The following is a 23,542-nucleotide window of genomic DNA, read 5'->3' as shown; positions in this document are numbered from 1 at the left end:
GCTGGGAGGGTGTTCTGATTGATTCTGACTAACTCCTCCTCCCCCCAAGCCTTTCCCAGGGGCTCCGTCGGTGAGAGCAGCTGGGTCCGGTCCCGGTGTGGCACACAGAGGTAACCCCGCCGGCCCCGCTGTCAGAGGAGGAGACCGCGGAGACCGGCAGAGGCCCCGAGCGAGGCTGGTGGTGATGGACACGGAAATCCAGACCCAGCTCTGCTGGACTCAGAGCCCTCGTCCTCCTAAGTGACCTCTCGCCCCCGGGCTTCGCGCCGCTGGGAGCCCGTGCGAACGCGCAGGAAAAGGCCAGGTCCCTGCGACAGGAGCCGCGCGTGTCGTGTGCGTGGTCAAATGTTCACCCGCAGCCTCAGTGCCGCGTCCAGGTGGCATCCATTTGTTGGAACCACTGCCGCCATTTAAGACGGGCCGCAGCCCCTCTCGGGACACAGGACGCTGGGGCCCAGAGCAATAGCTGCCACGCGTGTCGATCCGCCAGGAGCTGCTTTAACCTCCCACTCCTCCTGCTCTGCTGGTGGATGTCCCCAGAAGCGGCTTTTCCCTTCTATCCCAACTGCGCTTACGAGAACAGGGAAAGCCAGACCAACCAGACAAAACCCGAGTCTCTGTCTCCTATAATGGCGCTCCATCCCCTGGGCCTAAGCGCTCCCAGCCACCTGGAGTCCCCCCCACCTCGGGCAGGGGCCCACTGGCGTTGAGATAAAGCCACCACTGAGCTGGAAACGGTGGACGCGAGGCTCTGGCTTGGACGTTTGGGGAGGGATTCCCTCAGGTGCTGCGGCAGGGCGGGCGCAGGGAAGGGAACCCGGGACGGGGAGTGCGCAGAGCCAGGGGTCCGCGGCCAGCGCTGAGACCACCGGCCACCAGTGACCCTCGTCTATGAAAGTGCGCAAGTGCTCAGGGGCCACCTCCCAGGTTGTCAAGGCAAAACAGGGGCATTAAAGAAATGAGGGCTTGTGTTTTAAGTCTTGGACACACTCTGGAAAGCAGTCCCCACACACCAGGTGACTTTCTCCCCGATTCTGGGTCTGGAAGTGGCCCCTGTGTCATCTCAGCCCGGCCTCTCGCGGAACCCTCGCGTGGGGACTGGCTCAGTGCTGCCCACAGACGACGCTCCAAAGCGCCTACACTCATCCCCCTGAGTCTGAGGACCTCTGGTGCCGGGTTCCGCGGAGGACGAACTTTCCATCCCCACGCTGCAAAAGCAGCCCAGAGGGAAAGTACCAGAACCAAAGGACTTCATGTGAAAAACTGAAAATAAGAACTCATTCTGGCACACTGACTCAGGGACGTGAGGGCCGTCCCGCCTGGAGCCCCGATGGAGGACGGCTGTCCGCTCCCAGCCCGGCCGGCAGCGCCAGGCCCACGGCTGCGGGCCACGTGGAGCAGACCGTCACACGCCCATCTCTGAGATTCTGCCCCCGCAGCCACACGCCCAGCAGGACAGAGCTGGCTTACCTCGCCTGCTGAGACAGCCCCTCAAACTTGTTTGTGGTCTTGCTTGAGGGGGATGGACCCATGTCGTTACCTGCAGAGAAAAGGAAACGTCGAACGTGGCAGCCTCCGACAGAGACACGGAATGTGGGGACGTGGGTTTGGCAGACAAGCTCCCTGAGGTTCCAGAAGGCACTGGAAAGGCTGACCACAACCACCTGCTCTCCGTGACCACACCGCGCCCCAACGGTAACAGCAATGGCAGCTCCCGGTCACTGAGCGCTTACTGTGCGCAGGTCCTGTGCTCAGTGCTCACAGTAACCCTTCCACGGGACACACAACACAACCCTCCACCCTCCTTCTTCCGCAGGAGGAAACACACGCAAGCCCCAGGTCAAGTAGCTGCTGAGGGTCAGAGCTGGGACACGAGGCCGAGCAGCCCACATGCAGGGTCTGCGCTAAACCACCACCGCCCATCACTCCCGCCCCCTGAACTGCAGGGCAGGGAGGGCTGGCAGGGGGCGGGCTGGGCCTCCCGGACAGAATGTTGTCTGGCCACTTGAGGTGACCTTCATCCTCCAAAGACATGTGTGTTCATGTCTCTGTCCCTCAGCCCTCTCTTCCCCCTCCCTGCGGCACCTGTCCTCCCCCTGCGGCACCTGTCTCCCCCTGCAACACCTGTCCCCCCCCTGCAGCACCTGTCCCCCCCTGCAGCACCTGTCCCTCCCTGCAGCACCTGTCCCCTCCCTGCAGCACCTGTCCCCCCCCCGCAGCACCTGCTCACAGGAGTGGTGCAGGGTGCGCAGTTGCAGCTGGACAGGCCGGTTTAGAATCCCAGCCACGCCGCTGACCAGCGGGTCTGAGTGGGCTACATGGCCTTTGCCACTAACCTCCCTCCCTGACTTCCGGGTGACTTACCCCAGGTAACTGCGCCTTTGTTGGAGGGCCCGTGAGGTAGTGGGCTGGGAGGGTCCGACAGGGTCCTCTTGTGTCCGGGCGGCGGCGGAGGGGGCCGCTTCTTGGACAGGGTGGACGTGCCGCCGGAAGACTGCATGCCGAGCGGGAGCGTTGACGGTGGGCCGGTGGGACCTGGGAAGGCAGTGAACGGGCGGGAAGGTTAGCCCCGGGCTCATCGAACAGCCGGGGTGCAGTCATCCACACGTCGGAGGTGGTACGACACGGGGAGGGACAGAAGCGCAGGCCGGAGGTGGCCACGCCCGCCAACCCAGCGATGCACAGACAGGGTTTCTAAGAACTGCTGGTGAAAACCAGTGACAACAAAGGAAAGGTGAGTGTGTGTCTTTAAGAAACAAGATACCGGTCAGCATGACGTGCCAATGCACTGAGATCACTTAGGCACAGCGGGAAACAGAAAACACGCGCTTTAAGCAGGAAGTCACTGGAATCGCGGCACCGCCAGTGACATCACTGAGCCACAGCAGAACAGGACTCTTCTCTCCGCCACAGCCTTTCCTTTAAGTCAGTAAACTTGGCCCAAGTTTTCTTTTTTAATATATTTTTACTGATTTTAGAGAGAGGGGAGAAGGAGAGAGAGAGGAACATCCATCTGCTGCCTCCTGCCTGCCCCTACCAGGGATCGAGCCGGCAATCCAGGCATGTGCTCTGACCGGAATGGAACCGGCAACCCTTAGGCCCATGGGAGGATGCTCAAGCCAACCGAACCCCACTGTGAGGGCCCGAGTTTTTTTCATGACTTGTGTAAGTAATGGAGGATGCTAAGGTAAAAAGAATTACTCAGAAGAAAAAAGAAATCCAAAAACTCTTTTTTCCTCCAATTCTGATTGTTGTTCTGGACCTCATAAACCACCTATTATATTAGAAACTCAATAGGTTACGTACATTAGATATTGATTTCTATAGATTTAAAAAAAGACTCAAGTTCCTTCAGAGACAAAGACAGGATAGCAGTAAGCTTATGAATATCACACACACACACACACACACACACACACACACACACACACACACCATTACTGCAAAAAGGTTGACTTTTTTGAACTAATGTTTTAAGAAGAAAAAAAAAAAGTTTGTTGCTAGTTTTGTTTCTGGAAAGTGACACTGAAGTGCTGGTGGGTGCCAGGCAGTACCTGCGGGCACCGGACACACGGCTCTCTGTGACTGTCACCAGGCAGACAGTTAACTGTGCTCATGAGTAACTGCTCCCGCAAACACTAAGATTAAAAGTAAATGAAAAAGGAGAGAAACAAAGAAAAGCTGAGGACGCGGCCACACCACATGTGAACACAGGACGGTAGGTACCTGGGATCCAGAAAGGCTCCCAAAGAGCTTTCTACATTCTGCGCGTCAAAGAAAAGCCTAGTTACTGCTGGCCTCCACCTCCGCCCTGGTGACGTAAGTATTGATGTTTCCCATGATCAATTACGGGTCAGTATCGACACCAACTTTGTTTAAGTGCTGATGGCCAGTCTCGCTGGCCATTTTGTTTCTCAAAGTCAGTAAATGTGGTTAACCTCTTGGCCTTTGATTCTCTCAATCCTATGGTGCCCTACATCTCCAAGCCTGCCGTTACCCCAAATCAACACCCGGTTGTGGCCCCCGTCAGGGCAAGCTCAGGACCACTTTATCTTTGAAACAACAGTCATTGTTACCGCACCCCTGCACGTCTGAAGCTTTTAGTTTTCCAAAGTGTCCGTATAGGCTATTCCCCTTGATTTTCATAAAGACCCTGCAAAGTATGTGGGTGGGGAATTACGGCCCCCGCTGTGCATCCAGGAAAGTGGGGACCTGGAGATGTTAGGGTGACAGGCACACAGGGCGAGCTGGGACCACACCCCAGGTCTCTGGGACAGGGAGGTGCTCACTCCCTCCCACGAAGCTGCAGGTCCCCAAAGCCAGGGCAGCAGCGAGTGCTGTGTGAGGAAGTGTAACTTCCTCCTGGAAATAAACGGGGACTGGATGATGGACAGCAACTTCATCTCTATCGCCACCTAGGGTCGCGCTGGGGCACTGCACCCGGAAGGTCATTCAATGGGTTCCAAATCCTGCCTGGAACCAAATGTCACCAGGCAACGTGCTAAGGGAGCGATGTCTGAGCAGCGCTGTCTGCAGGCGAGTTCAGGGGCCATCAGGCCAGGGTCGTCCCGTAACCACGAACCGAGCCAAACTGCGCCTCTGGGATCATCATTTCAAAGGGAAGAGACTGTGTTCCTCACGCCACGTCAGCCTTTCTTCCCATCAGCTACGGCGTCGGTGAGGACGGCTTTGTTTACGTTCTGATGGCCTGTCTGGCTCGCCAGGTTCTGGTGTACAGTAGGCTGGATCCGGTAATTTAACACTGAACTAATGGGTGAATAGTTTGAATTCAACCTCCCCCGATAAGGCTCCATATCTTTAAGAGCCAGGAAAGCTATCCACTCAAATCCAGAAAAACTGCCCTGAAGTCATTCAACTACACCCACATACAGATATTGTAAAAAAAAATTCATTCCTAGAATCGCAACCAACATGCCTGTCAAACCTCCTCCTCCACTCCTGAGTCCTCTGGAGCTCCCGCGACCTGAGCGCTGCCTGCTGGCCCGCAGCCAGGGGTCTCACCGCGCCACCTGGAACCCACCTTCGTCCCGCATTGCCATCAGAGACCGCGGCTCGGAGCGGAGGACACTGCCAGTCCCTGCAGGGAATCGGCTGAGGGACGCTGGCCGGCTCTCGGTGCCACCACAGCCTCCAGCTTCTCCTCCTGGGAGGCAGCACGTCCCTTCTGCGGGAGCATCCTCCCCGGTCAGGACGGCTCAAAGGTCATCCCAGCCCTCTGCCCGGAGCCATTGCTCTTATCTCTGAACTCCCACGAGGACCAACGTCACTAGCGTCTCTGCCTGCGCCGGAGCGGGCTTGCCGCTCCTCCTGCCGTCGGCTTCCTGAGGGCCAGATCCACGGGCCTTCCTCCCCATGCCCGCACGTTCTGGGCGAAGGCAGGTCTGTGGTGTAAGCCAGGCGGATTCCTTTCCGGTGTCCTCATCCCTCTGGTTGTTGGCAAAACAGAAAACCCACGTCTTCCATGCGGGGAGACCAACTAAAATGTAACTTATTCAAAGGAAAACAAGACCCAGAAGAGGACTTAAAACTTCCTGACCATCCCTGTGTAACGTCAGCATTCTAACACGCCGCCCCTGTGTGAGCGACACAGGTTGCACCTGTACAGCTGTGGACAGTGCGAATGACCATTTCCCCATTTTCTCATGGTTTGCCCAGTACAGAGCTTAAAAGAGTAGAAACTTTGTTACTTTAGAGGATAAAGACAATGGGTCATTCAGAGGAACTGCGCGCGGGAAGGAAGGTTCGGAGGTGGGGGAACAGAGGCACCTCGAGGTGGAGTGTGCGGACACACGGAAGCCGGTGCAGACCGACCAGGACTCCCACACGGCAGGGGACCCCCGTGGCACAGCTGTAGCTGCAGAGGCCCAGGCCAGCCGCACTGCGTCCGCGGAGCCCTGCCCCACGCCAGGCTGAGCTGAATGCCCCCTCCCTCCTCACCAGTGTCCACACCTGTCCCAGCTCAGCTGCAGTTTGGCCGCCGCGTATGGCGTGGAATCGCCACCGTAAGAAAGAGGCAGGTCGATAGCTTACAGTTACTTAAAAACACGGTTAAGCTGTAAGCACTAGTGTCTGTTTTCTTTTCTTCTTTTTAAAGAAGAGATTTTTTTTAAAAAATTGATCTTTTACAGAGAGGAAGGGAGAGAGATAGAAACATCGATGGGAGAGAAACATCCATCAACTGCCTCCTGCACACCTCCTACTGGGGATGTGCCCGCAACCAAGGTACATGCCCTTGACCGGAATCGAACCTGGGACCCTTCAGTCCGCAGGCTGATGCTCTATCCACTGAGCCAAACCGGTTAGGGCACTAGTGTCTGTTCTCAAGGGCCTGCTCTGGGGGACAGTCTCACGGTGCTCGCTACACTCTCCAGATTCTAGCGGCACCCAGAGCCGCAGCCCAATCCCAGCAGGGGCCTCCCAGCAGTCCAGGGCTCTGCTTCCCTACAGCCTTTCTCCGGGACTGTCTCCCTGGGTTCCGAGGGCAATTCCACCAGGAGGGCAGGAGGAGATAGACCATCCTCCCCGACAAGCAGAGGAAGAAACGAGGAGACCTGGTCGGACAAGTCCTAAGGCCCATTTTAATTTTCTGTCCCATTGCAGCCACCGAGTGACCTCAAGTCCCTTGACCTCCCCAGGGCTGTTCCTCGCTGCGCAATGGCTGTGGGCTGGCCTAACCTTTCAGCATCCTCTTGCTCTCAGATACCCTGGTCCTATGACCTGATTTTAGTGGAAGATGAGACGCAGTGACCCCGGCCAGCCTGGGAACGTCTATCTAGTCCTAAGGAGCGCGCAGGGGGCGGGGAGCTGCACAGCGAGAGACGTCCGCTCACTGAAATCGCGGCTATGACCTCATCCCGCCGGGCCTCCCGCCGAGAGGGGGAGCAGCCAGCGCGCCCGTCTAGGCTCCAGGACGGCCAAAGGGGCCCTGAATCGACGAGTCTTCCGCTGTTGACAGCTCTGCCCGAGCACAAGGAGGCTTTGCTCGGAGGCAATTAAGTCAAACGTCCTTGCATTTTGATGAGGCAGCTGGAGTGTCCGGAACATATTCCTGAGCTGGATTCAGAATGATCCCACGTTCCCCCTCAGTCCTATGATTGGCGGGGACTTGAACGTTAGTGTCTGTCTCCGCCTCCCCCGAGCCGGCGCCCTTCAGAGCCTGCCTCACTCTCGCGGCAGGGACTTCCGCCAGCAGAGGCCTCGGCGGGACGCGCCACGGGAAGTGGGCATCCGAGCGACCCAGGCAGGACATCCTCGCTCTCACGTAAATGTGTCTATTGTTCAACAGAATGAAACAGGGAAAAGTAAGGGCCACAAGCCAGGGGAGCCCCCTCTGCATCAAGCACCAGCTGATCTTCAGCAACGTCCTCTAAGAACTCGCTCTAAGCCTGAGCGAGCGGCGGGACTCAGCTCACGTTTCGGGTCCCTTCAGCTTCCCCAGAAGGCGGGCTCCTGCGTCTCACCAGGCCGCGCCCCTGCTGGGGAGTTTCCTCCCAGGTGAGCAGCAACACGATGCCCGCACAGCCCGGAGCGAAGGCCCAATCCATCGTTGGTGATTTACAGGGGACTTGGACGCCTTACATAGGTACGTGCCAGCAAACGTGGGGAGCAGCTAGAAAAACACTGCCGGCTAAACTTCTGGCTCACGCGTGCCGTCACCGTCACGGTCACTGGTCAGCTTCGATGAGAACTATTTACACCAAAGCCTCCGTTTAACTTTTCCCCGTTATTTTATGATCTACGAGGCCATTCGGGGTCTCTAAGAACACAGCTCCCATTTATAACACTGTCTCAATGGAGAATAAGCTCTGAAAAAACACTGTCTTGAATAAAGCTCACATTTCCCAGAAAATAGCCCCAGTGTGATTGCAATAGGCCCGCATTGTGTGCGGAGCGGCCTGGAAGCCGCGTGAGCCGCTGCGCTGCGCTGTGCAGGGGGAGCCCTGGCTGAGAACAAACCCCGGCTCCGGCCCGGGGCCTCTCGACTTCCCCGGCTGGTGACCCTTTGATGTGGGCATTTCTGGGTCTCATCTGTCCCCATCCCTGTTGGGGGAACACCTGACTTCCTGCGCAGGATGGTCTCTGTGGACCCAGGGGCACAGGACAAGCACTTGTTGCTCGAGAACAAGGCGGTGGACCCGGCATTAGCCCCGCGGGGGCATCCGACACGCCTGCCCAATCACCTCCTCCGGGGAGGATTCTGCCGCGGGGCCTGCCTCATCCGAGAGACAGGAGGGTTAGATCACACGGGGGCTCAGGTCACACAGGGCCTGGTTGGCGTCCTCACAGCCGAGAGCCGTAGGCCACTTACTCAGCATCTCGGAAGCATTGTCCCCCCTCGTCCCCACGACGCAGCCACTGCCGCACCCACCTCACTGTGAACCGGAAATGGAAAGACTGGGTCTGGGGCCTCCAGGGCTCCCCCTGTAACCAATGCTGCTGCCACACCATCTTCAGAAGAGAGGCGTGCTGGTCTAGAGGAAAGCCACTTTTACAGAACAAAACTCCTCTTACGAAAGAGGAAAGAGCCCAGGTCTTGGACCCTCTGTGGACCTTGGATTGAATCTCAACTCTACCACTTACCAGCTACGTGACCTTGACAAGCCAATCTACCTCCCTAAGCCTCAGTTTCCGTATCTGCAAAATGGGCACAAAGAGCACACCCCAGACAGGACTGCCGCGAGGTTCACACAGAATGCGTGAGGCGTGCCCACAACCCCGTCTACCTGGCTGCTGGTGCTGGCACCCCATTCCATAGGCTGCCACCCACGCGCACCTGGCAGGCGGGGTGACTCCCAGCTCTGAGGATGGAGCCACGAGGCCCTTCTCAGAGCCCGTACCTTTGCCGGCGTTTCGAGGAGGCAATGGAGGGGCCTCCGAGGTGGGTGACGTGGGCGAGTCGGTGCTCGTGGAGGTGAAGATCTGGTTGGTGAAGGCGCTGTAGGAGAGCCGCTGCTTGTCCCGCGGGGTGCCGAACCCCGGCTGCGCCAGCTTGTCCTGGGGGGAGATGCTGGAGGAGTGGCAGAAGCTCTGGGGGCGCGGCGAGCGCTCCTTCTTGATGGGGCTCGGCTGGAGGGGAGAGAACAGTGCAGAGGGTGAGACAACCATCCGGACTGCGCTGCGGGCGGGCTCCTGGGGGAACCTGGGCACCCACCACCGCGGCCCGAGAGGACCACACAGGACAGGGAAGGACGCAGACCTCACACTCTGATCCTCATGTCACCATTGCCAGGGTCACGTCAGGGTGACACTGGTTAGGGATCAGCAGCGCCCCGAAGCATAAGGCCCGTTAGGTTTAGCCTCTAATCCACAAGTCCCTCCGGGTGCAGGCCATGGTCACCAGCATTTCAACAGACTCCCGCCCACCTACAACTGGCCACATTCAACGTTCCTTTGTGGTCAGCCATTTAGAGCTGAGATTCTCAAGCCTCACCTCTCTTCTCACGTGCATCCTCTTAGAAGTAACCTCATCCACACCCCTGGCTTTGACTGACACCCAGTGCTGACTCAGACCTGCAGGCCCAATCCCACCTCCTGGATTCAAGACCATTTTCATTGCCTGTGCGGTGCCCTGGGTCTGCATCCTGGTGACAGCTTTAGCATCCACTGTTTTCCGAGTCAGGAACCTCCGCGTCTGCCAGAGCCACGGCTGTGCACGGAGAGCTCAGAACGCCCCTCGGCTGTGTGCACGGGACCCCCCAGCTCCCACAGAGGCAACGGCCCCCCGAACAGCCTGATTCTGTCTCGTTCAATCCGCTTTCCGCACTGACTCAGGGCTGGTAGCAAACATGCCCTTCCCACCAGAAGTCTCTGTCGGCTTCTCATTGGTGTTAATGTGAAAAACTCATGGGCTTTATCCAAAGCCGAAAGGTCAAACGCGGCCCACAGAGCCTTCCTGACCCGGGCTGCCTGACCCTGCGGCCGCCTCCGGCCTCTCTCGGCCCAGCCCACGTGCAGGTCGCCTCACACACTGAGCTTCTAACCTTCCCTCAGACATCCGGGCTCCAGCATGACCCCTGGGCCTTTGCACACGTGGCTCTCCCTTCCTGGGAGGATGCATTCCTCCTCCCTCTGCCCGGCCAGCTCCTCCCTACCCTTAGGAGCCCGTCCCCACTGCCCGTCCTTGACATGGTCTTCCATGCTGTGTCCTCTGAGCACTCCTCAGCAACCCCCCAATTCCCATTATTGGGGTTTCCAGTGTTACCAGGCTGACCTGTTGCCTCTAAATGTCCCCTCTAAAGTGGGAACGCCTCAGGGCACCTTTGTACGCCAGCTCCGGCCATTCCTTCCATCGCCCCCACACCCCCAATGAAAGGTGCCAGCCAGCCTCAGAGCTCGCCGAGAACTACCTCTGGGAGCCGGACAGAAGCAGGTCTGACCGAGACCGCCTCCACCAGCCGACACTGCAGATGCGTTGCAAAATGTCCGCGTGTCCGTTTTCTCCTCTGCCAGCGTGGGGCAGGGACAAGAGCACAGTGGGCGTTCGTAAGAACGACCCGGGGGGGGGACACGGGCGACGTGCCTGCCGCCGCCCAGTCCACGTGCGAGTGCTCGATAAATGACAACTTATTCTTTACTCGCTAGCCGTTTTGAGGGCTAGTTTTATGTGTCAACTTGGCTAAGCCCTGGTGCCCAGGTATTTGGTCAAACAGCAGCATAGGAGTTGCTGGGAGGGTGTTTTTCACTGTGGTTAACATTTAGATGTGGAGTAAAGGGGATACCCTCGTAATGGGGTGGGCCTCAGCCGGGTAGCTAAAGGGATTAGGAGAAAGGACTGAGCACCCCCCCAAGACTCCAGATGCCTTCAGACTCAAGACTGCTGGGTTCCCCACCTTCCCATACATTTTGGACTTGTCAGCCCTCAGGCGCATGTGAGCCACCCCCTTAAAAGAAATTCCATGCGTTCTCTCCAGGGATACACATCCCATCAGTTCTGTTTCTCTGGAGATCCCTGACTGATGCAGCTGCCACCTGGGACCCAAAGGAGCACAAAGTCTGAGCCAAGAAAATGGCCCTGGTGCATCCGGTCATAGACCAAGCGACCTCGCTCAGCGTTCCGTCAGATGTGCAGAGAAGTAGGGGGCGCACGCAGAGCCCCAGAGGCGGACTCACACTCACCTTGTCGTCCAGGTCGTCGTCGCTTTCATCCATCTCCTCCTGTCGCAGGTTCCATTCGTATTCCACGTGGACGTGTGGGTTGAACTTTCCGGACTTGGCCTGGGAAAGCTGAAGGGAACAGCGGGCGCAGCCACTGTCATTCCAACGCCAAACACCCCAACGTTATAGAGACACTGAGCAAACCCCGCCTATTCCTGGCTCCCAATGAACCACCAGCAGCGGCTTTATAAGCAAACCCCTGGCCGTCCACGCTGGACCAGCAGACAGCTCAGAGAGACTGCCAGGAATTCCAGGCATGGTCAATGTTAGTTTGACAACGTGACTTCTCTCCAGGGTGTAAAGCAGGGGTCCTCAAACTTTTTAAACAGGGGGCCAGTTCACTGTCCCTCAGACCGTTGGAGGGCCGGACTATAGTTTAAAAAAAAAACTATGAACAAATTCCTATGCGCACTGCACATATCTTATTCTGAAGTAAAAAAAAACAAAACGGCCGAAACCAGTTTGGCTCAGTGGATGGGGCATCGGTCTGCGGACTGAGGGGTCCCAGGTTCGATTCTGGTCAGGGGCATGTACCTTGGTTGCGGGCACATCCCCCGTAGGAGGTGTGCAGGAGGCAGCTGATCGATGTTTCTCTCTCATTGATGTTTCTGACTCTCTATCCCTCTCCCTTCTTCTCTGTAAAAAAATCAATAAAATATATATATAAAAAAAACAAAACAAAAAACAAAACGGCAAAAACACCCACATGTGGCCCGCGGGCCGTAGTGTGAGGACGCCTGGTGTAAAGCTTTCTTCCATATTATTAAAATTAAAATGAGTCTCAAAACTGCGAATTCTTGGCTGGAAGGCAAAAGCACAGTCAGGGAAGTGCGCGGGGCGGGCCTTTCACGTCAGACAGTCCCAGTTCAGTCCATGTCCCCCTGTTCTTATCCACACACGGGGCGGGGCAGCCAGACCTCCTCGGAGGAGTCCCGCAGGCACAGAAAAGCACCACCGCGGGCCTGGAGCTCGGGCAGGTAACCTACCTTTCCTATCTCAACCTTCCCCAGGTTATGAGCATCGTGTTCCGCTGCGGCCTGGAGCTGTGAGCAGGGACCGGTGAGGTCAGAAAAGGTGAGTGCGTGCAGGGACGCGCGGGGGAGAGCCGCGTGCTTAACATTTAAAGACCATTGTACTCTGCACTTGACTTGCCCGACTATTTGGCTTCCTAGATAGGTCTTCCTGACGGAGAGCCACAGAGAAAGCCGAATGACCGCGACCCGTAAGCCCGGCTGGTCACACCGCCTCTTACACGCCTCCCACTCCCCATCACAGCTGCACGCCAAGGACAGGCGGGTGACACATTTATTGTGTTTGCAAATGCAGCCACAGAGCTTGTCGGAATTTCTTTAGCCAAAGTTAAAAAAAAAAAATTGCTTCTTTTACTAGGATCTCCAGTTCCAGTTCCACAGAACACCACGTCAGGCAGCTGATGTCTATTAGATACTCACACCCCACGGCCACGCCTGCTTACCAAATCTTTTTCCTTAAAAAAAATTTTTTTTAATTGATTTTCGAGAGGAAGGGAGAGGGAGAGAGATAGAAACATCAATGAGAGAGAATCATTGATCGCTGCCTCCTGCACGCCCCCTACTGGGGATCGACCTCACAACCAGGGCACGTGCCCTTGACCGGAATCGAACCTGGGACCCTTTAATCCGCAGGCTGATGCTCTACCCACTGAGCCACACAGGGCTGCTTACCAGATCTTCACACTGGGTGGCTTTCAGTCTCTTTGCTATGTCGAGGGCAGTCTCTCCAGCCTGGTTCACTGAAATTGGGGAAACACATGTGTATGATTAGGACAGACCTCGAAAAGGCGGAGACCGTGGTCAGATTACAGTGCAGCAGGCAAGCTCAGGTCCCGCCACGGCTGCTGAGCCCCGCCCGCACTCACCCACGTCCACGGTGGGCTTGCTCCGGAGCAGCAGCTTCAGGCACTCGGGCTTCTCGAACATGCTGCAGTAGTGCAGGGCCGTGTTCCCCAGGGCCGTCTGCTTGTCCAGGTTCCCGCTGAAAAACCAGATGGGCGGGAAAACGCTGCCTCTCCAGCTCAACACGGCGGGTGAACCGCTTAGGTCTGGGCTAACAACTGAGTCAGGTTTCAGACCTGTTTATTATAAACTGAGGAGGTTCCTAACATTTCACCCAAATTTACAAGCAACACGTGACGACAGCAGTCAGCACTGAGTGTACTTCGAGCCAGACACTGCCTCTCAGCTTTTCACCTGTCCTCGCTCCTGGAACCTTCACAGCCACCTGATGGGAAGGTGCTATTACAACTTTTACTTCATCGATGAAAACACTGGGCACAGAGAGGACGTAGTGTGCGCGTTTGAGAGTACCAAGACACGGATGATGGAGCCAGGATGTGCACGCAGGCAACGTGTGTTCTTAGCCAATGCTCTTGACCATGGCACCTCTAAGGGGCCTGGGCATTGACACAGCTTGGCTTGGGTCACTTGTGGGTTCAAACGCCCTCACGGTTTTGCTCACGCTCCTTTGCATGAGCTCCGGTTCCTCCTCAAAATCTGTGGCTTACAGATCTACCCCATGAAGAACCCAGCAAGCCCAAACCTCCTGTGCTGACTATTACACTCCTATTAGCACGTCCCAAGTTCGAATCAGCGACCGAGTCAGCCACACACTGCTGTCTTACAATGAACATCCCGTGGACCTGCCCTGTTAAGTCTTTTCTTTCCCAACCTCCCTAGCGCAGGAGGTTTTGGACCCAGAGACAGGATCAGGGGTTGGTAAACCATAGCTGCAGGCCTTCTCTGGCCCTCCGTTTGTTTTTGTAAATAAAGTTTTATTGGAACATGCCCACGTACACTCATTTGCATACTGCCAATGGCTGCTTTCCTGCTGCAATGGCAGTGTTGAACATCTGCGACAGAGACCTCATGGCCTGCAAAGCCTAAAGTAGTATCTGGCTTGTTACAGAAGGGCATGCTGATTACTGATCGTGGTTGCTAACAGGACTGGTCTGTGCTAACTTACAAGGCCCATTCAGAGGAAACAGAAACCATACCAGTTTTGGACAAGGAAGTCAACCAAATGGAGAGATGTCTGGTCTGCAGTTCGGACTGCAAGATGAAGGGCGGTCTCCCCGAGCTCCTGAAAAGGACAGGTAAGTATAAACAGGCGGTCGCATGTCCTCCTTGGTCTAGAGCAGTTTCTTCCACATCGTTACCCCCAAGTAATTATTAACAGCCCCCCTCCCCTCTCAGATTGTCCTGATTTAGACGGGGCACTTGGTGTGTTACAGCCTCATTATAATAACGAGTCGTCTTTGGAACGGACTGCCCATGTTCCTCTCGATCCGATGACGTCAGCGCAGCCTCACCTGCCCGGGCTCCAGCAGCGGCTCCATGAGCTCCACGCCTTCCGCGTAGACCTGGACGAGTGCAAGTAGGTCCCGGGACCTCACGGCCTCCATCAGTTCATTCAGTTTAGCTGACGGAGAGGAACAGGTCTTCCTCGAAAACCGATGATCCACATACTTCGCCGTGATGTACTCCTTCCGTGCAGTCCTAAACAGAGCGTGAGGCACAGCAGCGTCATTTCCCAGGGCTGAGAAAGGGTTACCTCTTTGCAGACCAACTGCTTTTTGAGAAGAGTTATTTTAGTTAAGATACTCCATTAAAGACCTATTGGGAGATCTGCTGAGTTCACAGTGGAAGAACCGTGTTGCTTGGATGCGCCCCATAATAGTTTTGTGAATTTGGTGCCCACAACCATGTAGGAAGGGCTGGTCTGACATGTAGGCAGGCGTCTGCTGCACAAAACCTTCGCTGATGGCGAGAAGAATGATATCTTTCTTCCTAGTCACCCACAGTATTAAACAAATTTCAAGTGCAAAGTCAATGTAAAAGTTTTTGAATAGGTTTAAAGATTCACTTGACTCAAAACTAAAAATGATACCAGAAGGTGTTTACTGAGGGGTCTCAGTCACACCACCCAGACTAAGCACTAGTACCCAGTTTGCTGGGTACTAGTCTTTTCCCGGGTTTCTTCAAGCAAACACAATTTCAAATAAGTGTGTGGTTATGTATCGGTCGCTGTCCAAATCTATTTGGTGTCTGAGTCCAGACAGTAAATTGTGAGAGTTCAAACGTGAGGGATAGATCAGCAAATATGCCCACAATTCAGTTCCTGAGTCTGGACGGCATGCCTGTGAGCAGAGGGATTCGATACTCATTCCCACGCCCCCTCCTCCTTCCCAAGCCAGGCAGCCAGCCATGAAGCGTGTCGTCAGATGCCTATAGAAGGATGCTCGCTTTGTCCCTCATCTTCCTCTCTGACACAACGGGAACGAACCCCCCGAAGAGGGCCTGCTGAGTCAAAGGTAAACACAGTTCTGACTGTGACAAATACAGCGAGCGCGCTCCTCACGGGCAGCGTGCCACCTGGATCCCAGCAGCAGCACCGGGGACTCTGGGACATCTGTCTCCCCACAGTCTCGCCGCGGGGGCTGTCACGCATCTGGACCTTTGCCAACCCGACAGGCGTCTCCCGCTGCTGTTGTGTCTCCTATTTATCACAACAGGCGTGATTTAGAGAATCGTCCTCATGACGCTTTACCCTCCGAGCAGCCGCGACTCCCGAGGGGGAGGTGATGCTGAAAATAACCCGGCATTCCAGAAGCAGGTTTCGAAATACGTTTCTTTGCTCTGCTTTTTCCTCATAATGGGGTTTCCTCTTGGGAGGTGGGGGAGGGGGTACTATAACCACTAAGATGATTTTTGGGAGGGTTGAAAAACAATGACAGATGGTAAAGAACTCAGTATGGTAGAAGTACTCACATGTCACTCATTGGGGTAGGTTTCGGTGAGGGGCTGGGTAAATTTGCTTCCATAATATCATTGAAACTATTGTTCCCAATGGTCTTGGCCAGCTGTAACATAAACACAACGCAGCGAACTCGTTACTACTGGTTTAAAAGTTCCCCATTATTGCTGAATATGTACCTTCCTTCACTTGACTCAGGATACAAACCATCCATCCACCTGGTCAGCAAGTACTTGCTGAGCACTTACTATGTGCCAGGCTTCAGTGCTGGAAACACAGAGATGGGATTTCCCTGTTCCCTCCCGGAGGAGCTAATCGACTAGAGGGGCCACTGGTAAGAAAACTAATGATTTTTACAAATACAGTGTGATAAACGCTAGAACAACATAGGACGTGGTTCTACACACACACACACACACACACACACACACACACACACCCCATCTGAATCCGACACAGCAGGCTCCACATATGAATCTAGGTTAAATGCTTAATGAACAATAATAGCTCTGCAATCACCACCGTGCCTCATTTTTGGGTGAGGGGATTTACTCTATTGGACAGAAAAGAATTTGGGATTCCTTTATATTGGGGATACAAATTAAGATGCCGCCCTGGCCGGTGTGGCTCAATGGTTGGAGTGTCAGCCCACGAACCAAAGGGTTGCGGGTTTGACTCCCAGTCAAGGGCTCATACCTGGGTTGCAAGTTCGTTCCCTGGCCCCTGCTGGAGCATGAGCGGGAGGCAACCAATTGATGTCTCTCGTTCTCTCCCTCCCTCCTGCCCTCTCCTCCCTCCTTCTTCCCTTCCACTCTATCTGAAGGCAAAGGAAAAATATCCTCAGGTGAAGATTATAAAGAAAAAAGATGCGGCCGTAACCGGCTTGGCTCAGTGGATAGAATGTCGGCCTGCGGAGTGAGGGTCCCAGGTTCGATTCCGGTCAAGGGCATGTACCTTGGTTGCGGGCACATCCCCAGTGGGGGGTGTGCAGGAGGCAGCTGATGGATGTTTCTAACTCTCTATTCCTCTCCCTTCCTCTCTGTAAAAAATCAATAAAATATATTTAAAAAAAAAAAAAAAGATGTGGCAGGCAACTACTGAAGAAGCTCCATGCTTCTGGGTTCAAGAACCCTCCAAAAACATCTACCCTGAAGGTCCTCAGAGAATGTGGGAATCAACAGAAAGTGTAAGAAACGTTCCTGACAGCAGTCTCTGGGGAAAGGCTTGAGTTCATCACATGGACTCTTCCTGTTTCTAGCTGTCACACTGGGTTTCACTGATGAGTCAAGGAGACCCACACTAGAGGAGGAAGTTTCAGTGTTAGCCCTGAGCCTTTCCCCTCCGGTCCTGAGTGATTAGGGAGCCGGTATCAGAACACTTCCTAAGTCTCCTACTTCCTAAATCAAGGGGCTCCTACACCCAAGACAGACCCCCATTGCTTTTGAGGGGTGTTCAGACGACACGGCTGCCGGCTGGGTGACTGACTCTGGGGTGCTGTGCGCCAGACAAGCCCCTGAGAGCTGGGCTTCCGGCTGTGGAGCCAGGCTCACTCAGGTTTTGCTCAAGGGCCTTGGGTCTGAGACGGAGCCTATTTCACGTCCTGCGCTTTCACTGTTAAAGACCAGTTAGTATAATTCCCAGCCCACCAGGTTCAAATTTGGCAAGACAGGGCTTATGACCTCAGGCATTTTGGGAGATGCCCAGGGCGCCTTCCTGACTGGATCTATGTACTGGGGGGACCTGATAAGGCTCCAAATTTGGGTGAATCATGATGGGAAGGGCAGGTGGTAACCCCCACCTGCACAGGCCTTCCCTTCCTACCTAAAGAAGTCAAGACGTAGGAGTGACTGGTTTTAGGACAGGAGCTAACAGGCCACTCGCAATTCACGTGTACTTTTAGAAACTTACAAAAAGTAAAAGCAGAGAGAAACTCTTAGGTCACTGTTTCGGATAACATAAGCCCCTGGGTAAGGCGAATGTGGGAGTTCAGCGCTCGCCTCCCTTTATTGCTTTTCAGTGAATCATGTGAGACTGATTCTGAAAGAAGAAAACAGCTTTGAAAAAGCCCACCCCAGAAGAGAGAGCCAGTAGCTGAACTGAGTATGGAAATGTGTGACTCACCAGTTCTTCGCACGGGAAACGGAAACATCAACATTACACACCACAAAATTCTCATCTTAAATATCGATGCAAATTAAACAACATCCAGGAAGTAGAAATCTGTGTACTCACCAGAAACAGAAACCTCAAAGCAACATGCTAAATATATTCACGACAATAAACGTATAAAGTTTTCTTCCCAAGTACAGGTCACTACTCACCAAGAGTTCAGAAGTTCCCAGCTTGTCTAGTTCCAAAGACTGAATGCGGGAAATATGGACCCCCATTTCCCTGTGGATTCCAGAACATTCTATGCAGGTCAAAATACCCAGGTTGGTTGAAAGCCAGGTGGGTTCTGTGGAAAGGATTGTGAAGACAGTGAATAAACAAAGTATCTAGTTTTAGTGTGCCAACTACAGAGGATGCTAAAACAACAGTGGTCAAACATGAAAGAATTATGGGGGAAGATTTAAATGGAAGACATAGATAGATGCTTGCATCTGGCCGAGGGCCCATGATGAACACCAATAGCTTGTTAGAGAGCAAAAAGTGTAATACGACACGTTTTTTAAAAAATTTCCTTTCAATATATTGAATTGAAAACCAAATGAAGTTCTTTATTCTCGTGAAGCGTGGGGAAGACTTCCATGAGGTCTTAGGACACACCCGCAGGCCTGGTGGGGGTGCTCCCTCCCCGACAGGGACGGCTGCAGACCCGCAGTCCAGCACAGGGACAGGCTCCGCAGCAAGCGTGTCAAACTCGCCGCCTGCGGCTCAGGCGGCCCACAATGAATATTTTGCAGCCCAGCCAATATAACGGCATGTAAAAAATATTTTAATAAAAATTTTATAACTTAACTAGAGGCCCGGTGCATGAAATTCATGCACTGGGTGGGGGGGGGGGAAGGGTCCCTCAGCCCAGCCTGCACCCTCTCGCAGTCCGGGAGCCCTCGGGGGATGTCTGACTGCCACGGAATTGGAAGAGACTCCCACCACCACCGCTGTGCTCGCCAGCCGTGAACCCCGGCTTCTGGCTGAGCAGCGCTTGTCATTCCGCCGTTCGGTCGATTTGCATATTAGCCTTTTATTATACAGGATTTTTACAATATCCTGTTATACATCATTAGTAATAACGAACTACAACGTTCGTGAATGACTAATTACTATAATCGTGTTGCATTAATTTCCCTATGCACCTTACGCATAGGCGCACCATTTCTCCCCACCAATACTAGCAGCGAAAATTTTAGCAGCCGATGGCCTCGTCATTAGTCTTGGACTGACTTGTTTGGTGTGAGCAACAGGAAATATTCCACTTTCGGAGAACAAGAAAAATAGGTTTATTTGCGTTACGCTTATTAATTTGTGCAGTTATTCAGTGTCTGGTAAATTAATGTTCAAGAAAAAATGTTCATTTTTATTAAAATGTTTAATTATTTTATGTTAACAATTACTCATTTATTTCAGCCCTTTGTATTCAGCATGTCTCTATCGAAATTAATCTATGTTTCTATGAAAATTGAAGCTTTTGTTTTTTTGCGGCCCACACATACTTAAACCGTGTTTATTTGGCCCGTGTCAGCCTTTGAGTTTGACATGCCTGCTCTGCAGGCATCTTTAACCTTGAGTCACAACTCCCATGAGCCTATCATCACGGTGACGGCTTGTCCGCAAGTGCCTGTGGGTAAGAGCTTAGGCCTCTCAGAGACCTTAGGCCTCTGTTCCTACAACCGAAAGGCTCCAGAACAGCAGGAACTAATATTTCTATTACCCGAACCTCTGTGGGCCAGCTTCCTTCCCATGGGTCAATACCCGGGCATCTACCCTCCTCTGCCATGTCCTCCACCCAGTGAGTGCCTATCCCACACCTCACGCAAGGGGCAAGAAACGAGTCGTGTCTCCGAGGGGCCTATGGTAGGTGGGATAGAGAAACCCATTTTCACAGGTAAAACATCGTAGGCTATAATGTTTAAGAACTACAGGTTTGCACCCATGTTCTGACCCCCCTCCTAGTCATGTGCCCTCTGAGCTCCCATTTCTTCCTCTGTAAAATGGGGATAATATTAGTATCTTGCTCACAGAACTTCTGTGAAGATTCAATAAGATAATATAAGCAAAACAACTGGCATGATCCTTATGAAGCACTGAGTAACTGTGAGCTACTGTCAGCTTCTAGGTGACACAGATGCTATTTGGAAATAGCAGTTTGCGGGGAGGTGACACCCAGGTGATACAGAGGATGAGAGGTGTCACTAGGCAGGAAGAAAAGTGAGGTCCCACGTGTCAGCCCCATATACACTATTTCATTAAGTCTTGGTGAGAACTGGGGTTTCTTGTCCAATTTTTAGGATGAGGAACCTGAAGATCAGAACAGTAAAGGGACTCGGCGTGAGGCCGTCCAGGCTGTGAGGGCAGGCTGGCGATTCAAAGCCAGGATGATGGATCCAGGTCCAGTGCTCTCCCCATGCTGCCCCTGGTGCCATTGAACTGGGCCTCACCAGGAAAGGTGGCATTTTGGCAGGGGACCATGTGGGGAGAGCAGGTGGGAGCTTTCTAGGGTCATTCACGCTGGGAACCGTGCTGGGCGTGTCCGTAAGGAGGCCAGGGTTTTAGATCCCTAGCTCACGCATCTTCCGCAGGAAGAGCAGAGGCGATGGACGAGCCAGCTCTGCTTCGGGGACACAGACCTGAGGAGCCGCAGTCGCAGCAGACATCGTTGCCAGGCAGCCGCTGGACGTCCTCGATGATGGCTTTGGTCAGGTCTTCCAGGCTGTTCTCGCCCGTGCTCTGCTCTCCGCGGAAGGCCATGGTCAGGGCCTCCTCTTTGCTGTTTGTCAGCACCGATATCCATCTGTGGTCAAACAGGGGAAGGAGACAGACACTGTTTTCTCCTTACACAGCAACAAATCTGACTTCGCCAAGAAATACCAAGAGACACCGCACCCCCATAACAATAAAGGAGGAAGAAAAGGAAAGGAATTCAACCTAAAGGAAAAAGGATGAAAGAATGGAGAGCAGCGAGTCAGAGAGAACGGGCGATGAGAGGAACAGACGAGGGAGGCGGAGGTCTCTGTCACCGAGGACCTGCAGGAACATCTGGACAGAACAATGGACGTCTGAAGGAAGAGGACTCAGCGAGGGAGCAGCCCAAGGCGAGGATGAGAGAGAACTGGTGACAGGAGGCAGGAAAGAGCTCGGCCAAAGGCATCTGTCCTCTGGAGGCCAGCTCAGGGAGGGCCCTTGGCGTGGAAATAAACGGGGCATTTCATTAGCAGTCGTGAAAATGTATGCTCAGGAGCCCTGGCCGCGTGGCTCAGGTGGTTAGAGCATCATCCCGATACACCACGGTTGTGGTTCAATCCCCGGTCAGGGCACATACGGGAATCAACCAATAAATGTGTATATGGGTGGAACAGCACATTGATGTTTCTCTCCCGCTTCCCCCCTCTCTAAAATAAATAAATAAAAATTAGAAAAAAAAAAAAGAAAATTTATGTTATGAAAAAGGTATATTAATATGGAAACATGCTGGCATTTTAATATAAAATAAAAAGTGAAGGCTATTAAATGACATATACAGTATGATCACAGTATGTATTGAGCAAAAAACATTTTTGTTGGGCACTTAGGTTATCGTATGCACCAACCTGTGCATAGGATAACCTAAGTGTCCAACAACAGGGGGCTGATTAATAAGGCCTGAAATAACCCAGCTACTGAAATGTAATTTTTACTAATTTTTAAATGACTTTGGGGAAATGCTCACAATGTAATATTTTGTGAAATAAATAGGAAAAACTTTTGCATGATATAACCCCAAATTTAAATGTATGTACGGATTATATATTTTTGTTTGGGGGAAAAACAGCTAGAAAGAAATTCATAAAATGATAATACTGGTTGTCCCTGAGTGACCTTCTGTAGGAAAATGGATAGATGGATCACCTGACTCTGTGTCTTTATATAATTTTCCATATATAGGGAGCTTGTATCACTTTCATGGATGAGGAAAAAGAGCCAAATTTACTTTTTTAAGAAGAAAAGAAAAAACATGTCCCAATCACAGTTTGTTCTCACCGACTGCAGAGTCAGGTAATATCTATTCTCAGCAGAGAATACAGAGGTCCAGAACTGAGTCTGTAGTTTTTTTGGTGTCTTGTAGGATCAAATGGATATGAAACAAAGGACTAGCTACAAACGGTTTTGAATTAGTAATAGAGACAGCAATGGGAAGGAATTAAAGGACAAACCAAATTATGTGGAGTCTGTGAGCTGCAATTCATGCCTTTGACTCTAGGTGGCGCTCACCTTAAGTTTGTTGTGAGAAATGCATTTGCAGTTTTAGTTTTTCTACTGTGATGTGGAAAACTACACCTCAAAACCAACACTCTAGGGATGGGGTGTGCGGGGGGATCTCACTTAATACCTTTTAAATTAAAATGCATATTTTCTATCGTTTAGTCTCAAGTTACAAACTACAAATAGATTTGTTAAAAATAGTTTAAGAGACTGGATTCAACAGAACCGGACACCACATGTTATCCTTGGCACTGAGCTTATTAACGTTTTCACTGACTGCAGGGTCTCTGTTTTGCTTTCCTTAAGCATTTCAATGTTCTGCCTATTTAGTATTACAAACACCTACTATGTGCCAAGTACTTAGAATTTTTTAAACGCAACCCTCCAGCCCGCCTCCCAGGGCCTCTAACACCTTACACATGAGGAACATGAAACCCAGAGAGGCTAACCCACTCGCCCGGGTCCACAGTGGACTGGTGTCCGGCTGGGACGGAAACCACTTCTAATGGCTCCCTTTTTTAGAGTTCCTTCTGTTATGCCACTTTTGCCTCTTTATTCAAGAGCTGGTGACAAGTAAGGAAATAAAGAAGTCTGTCATGATAATCAGAAAATACGAATATAAAGGACAATGAATTCTCTGAAGGAACAATTCAAATTTGGTGAAAAGGAATGGCTACATTTCAAAAGGGTGGAGAATCAAGATAGCTATTTCTGACAATTAAAGAAAAAAAAAACCTTTCAATTGTTTTAGAGTAACAGGCATACAAAATATAAGAACAAGAAGAATGCACGATTGTTATTTTAACACTTTCAAAAGGGGCAGAGCTGGGACCAGGGGTCAGGCCAGCTGCTCTTTCTACTGCTCCTTCCTCCTTCCTCGGTGAGAAGTGATTTCTTCGTTCAGTTTCACTGGACACTTTCCCACAAGAAAGAAACTGCCTCGGTGTAACTTGGGAGGCGAATGCAGAACAGAGAGAGCAGCGTGGGCTGGCCCAGAGGAGAGAAGCTGGCCTGGGGAACCGCCAGGGGCGGTGTTGAGTCATAACGGAAATCTTTCCGCATGTTGTACAGGACGGAGGCGCGTGGTGCCATTAGCTCAAAACTACTTACGCTACGTAATCCTGCTCGTCTTCTGCCTGAAAGTGATACGTCCTATTATCTAAAATACAAAGGAGAA

The 23,542-nt window shown here is 52.8% G+C and overlaps 1 protein-coding gene across 1 annotated transcript in view; it reads right to left on the bottom strand.

Annotated features, from left to right (window-relative positions):
- Window positions 1-23,542, bottom strand: part of ASAP1 (ArfGAP with SH3 domain, ankyrin repeat and PH domain 1) — a 217,895-nt gene that overhangs the window by 5,712 nt on the left and 188,641 nt on the right. The window contains exons 15-26 of the mRNA XM_079796332.1: window positions 23,476-23,524; window positions 20,754-20,917; window positions 18,288-18,421; window positions 15,981-16,072; window positions 14,522-14,708; window positions 14,207-14,292; window positions 13,073-13,188; window positions 12,879-12,946; window positions 11,137-11,244; window positions 8,859-9,087; window positions 2,365-2,535; window positions 1,471-1,540 (exon numbers count right to left, since the gene is read on the bottom strand). Coding sequence (XP_079652458.1) covers window positions 1,471-1,540; window positions 2,365-2,535; window positions 8,859-9,087; window positions 11,137-11,244; window positions 12,879-12,946; window positions 13,073-13,188; window positions 14,207-14,292; window positions 14,522-14,708; window positions 15,981-16,072; window positions 18,288-18,421; window positions 20,754-20,917; window positions 23,476-23,524 — 1,474 coding nt within the window. The remainder of the gene's footprint in view (window positions 1-1,470; window positions 1,541-2,364; window positions 2,536-8,858; window positions 9,088-11,136; window positions 11,245-12,878; window positions 12,947-13,072; window positions 13,189-14,206; window positions 14,293-14,521; window positions 14,709-15,980; window positions 16,073-18,287; window positions 18,422-20,753; window positions 20,918-23,475; window positions 23,525-23,542) is intronic.

This window comes from Cnephaeus nilssonii, assembly GCF_951640355.1.
Source record: "Cnephaeus nilssonii genome assembly, chromosome: 18".
Classification (NCBI taxonomy): domain Eukaryota; kingdom Metazoa; phylum Chordata; class Mammalia; order Chiroptera; family Vespertilionidae; genus Cnephaeus; species Cnephaeus nilssonii.
This window is presented reverse-complemented; position numbering and strand designations above follow the sequence as displayed.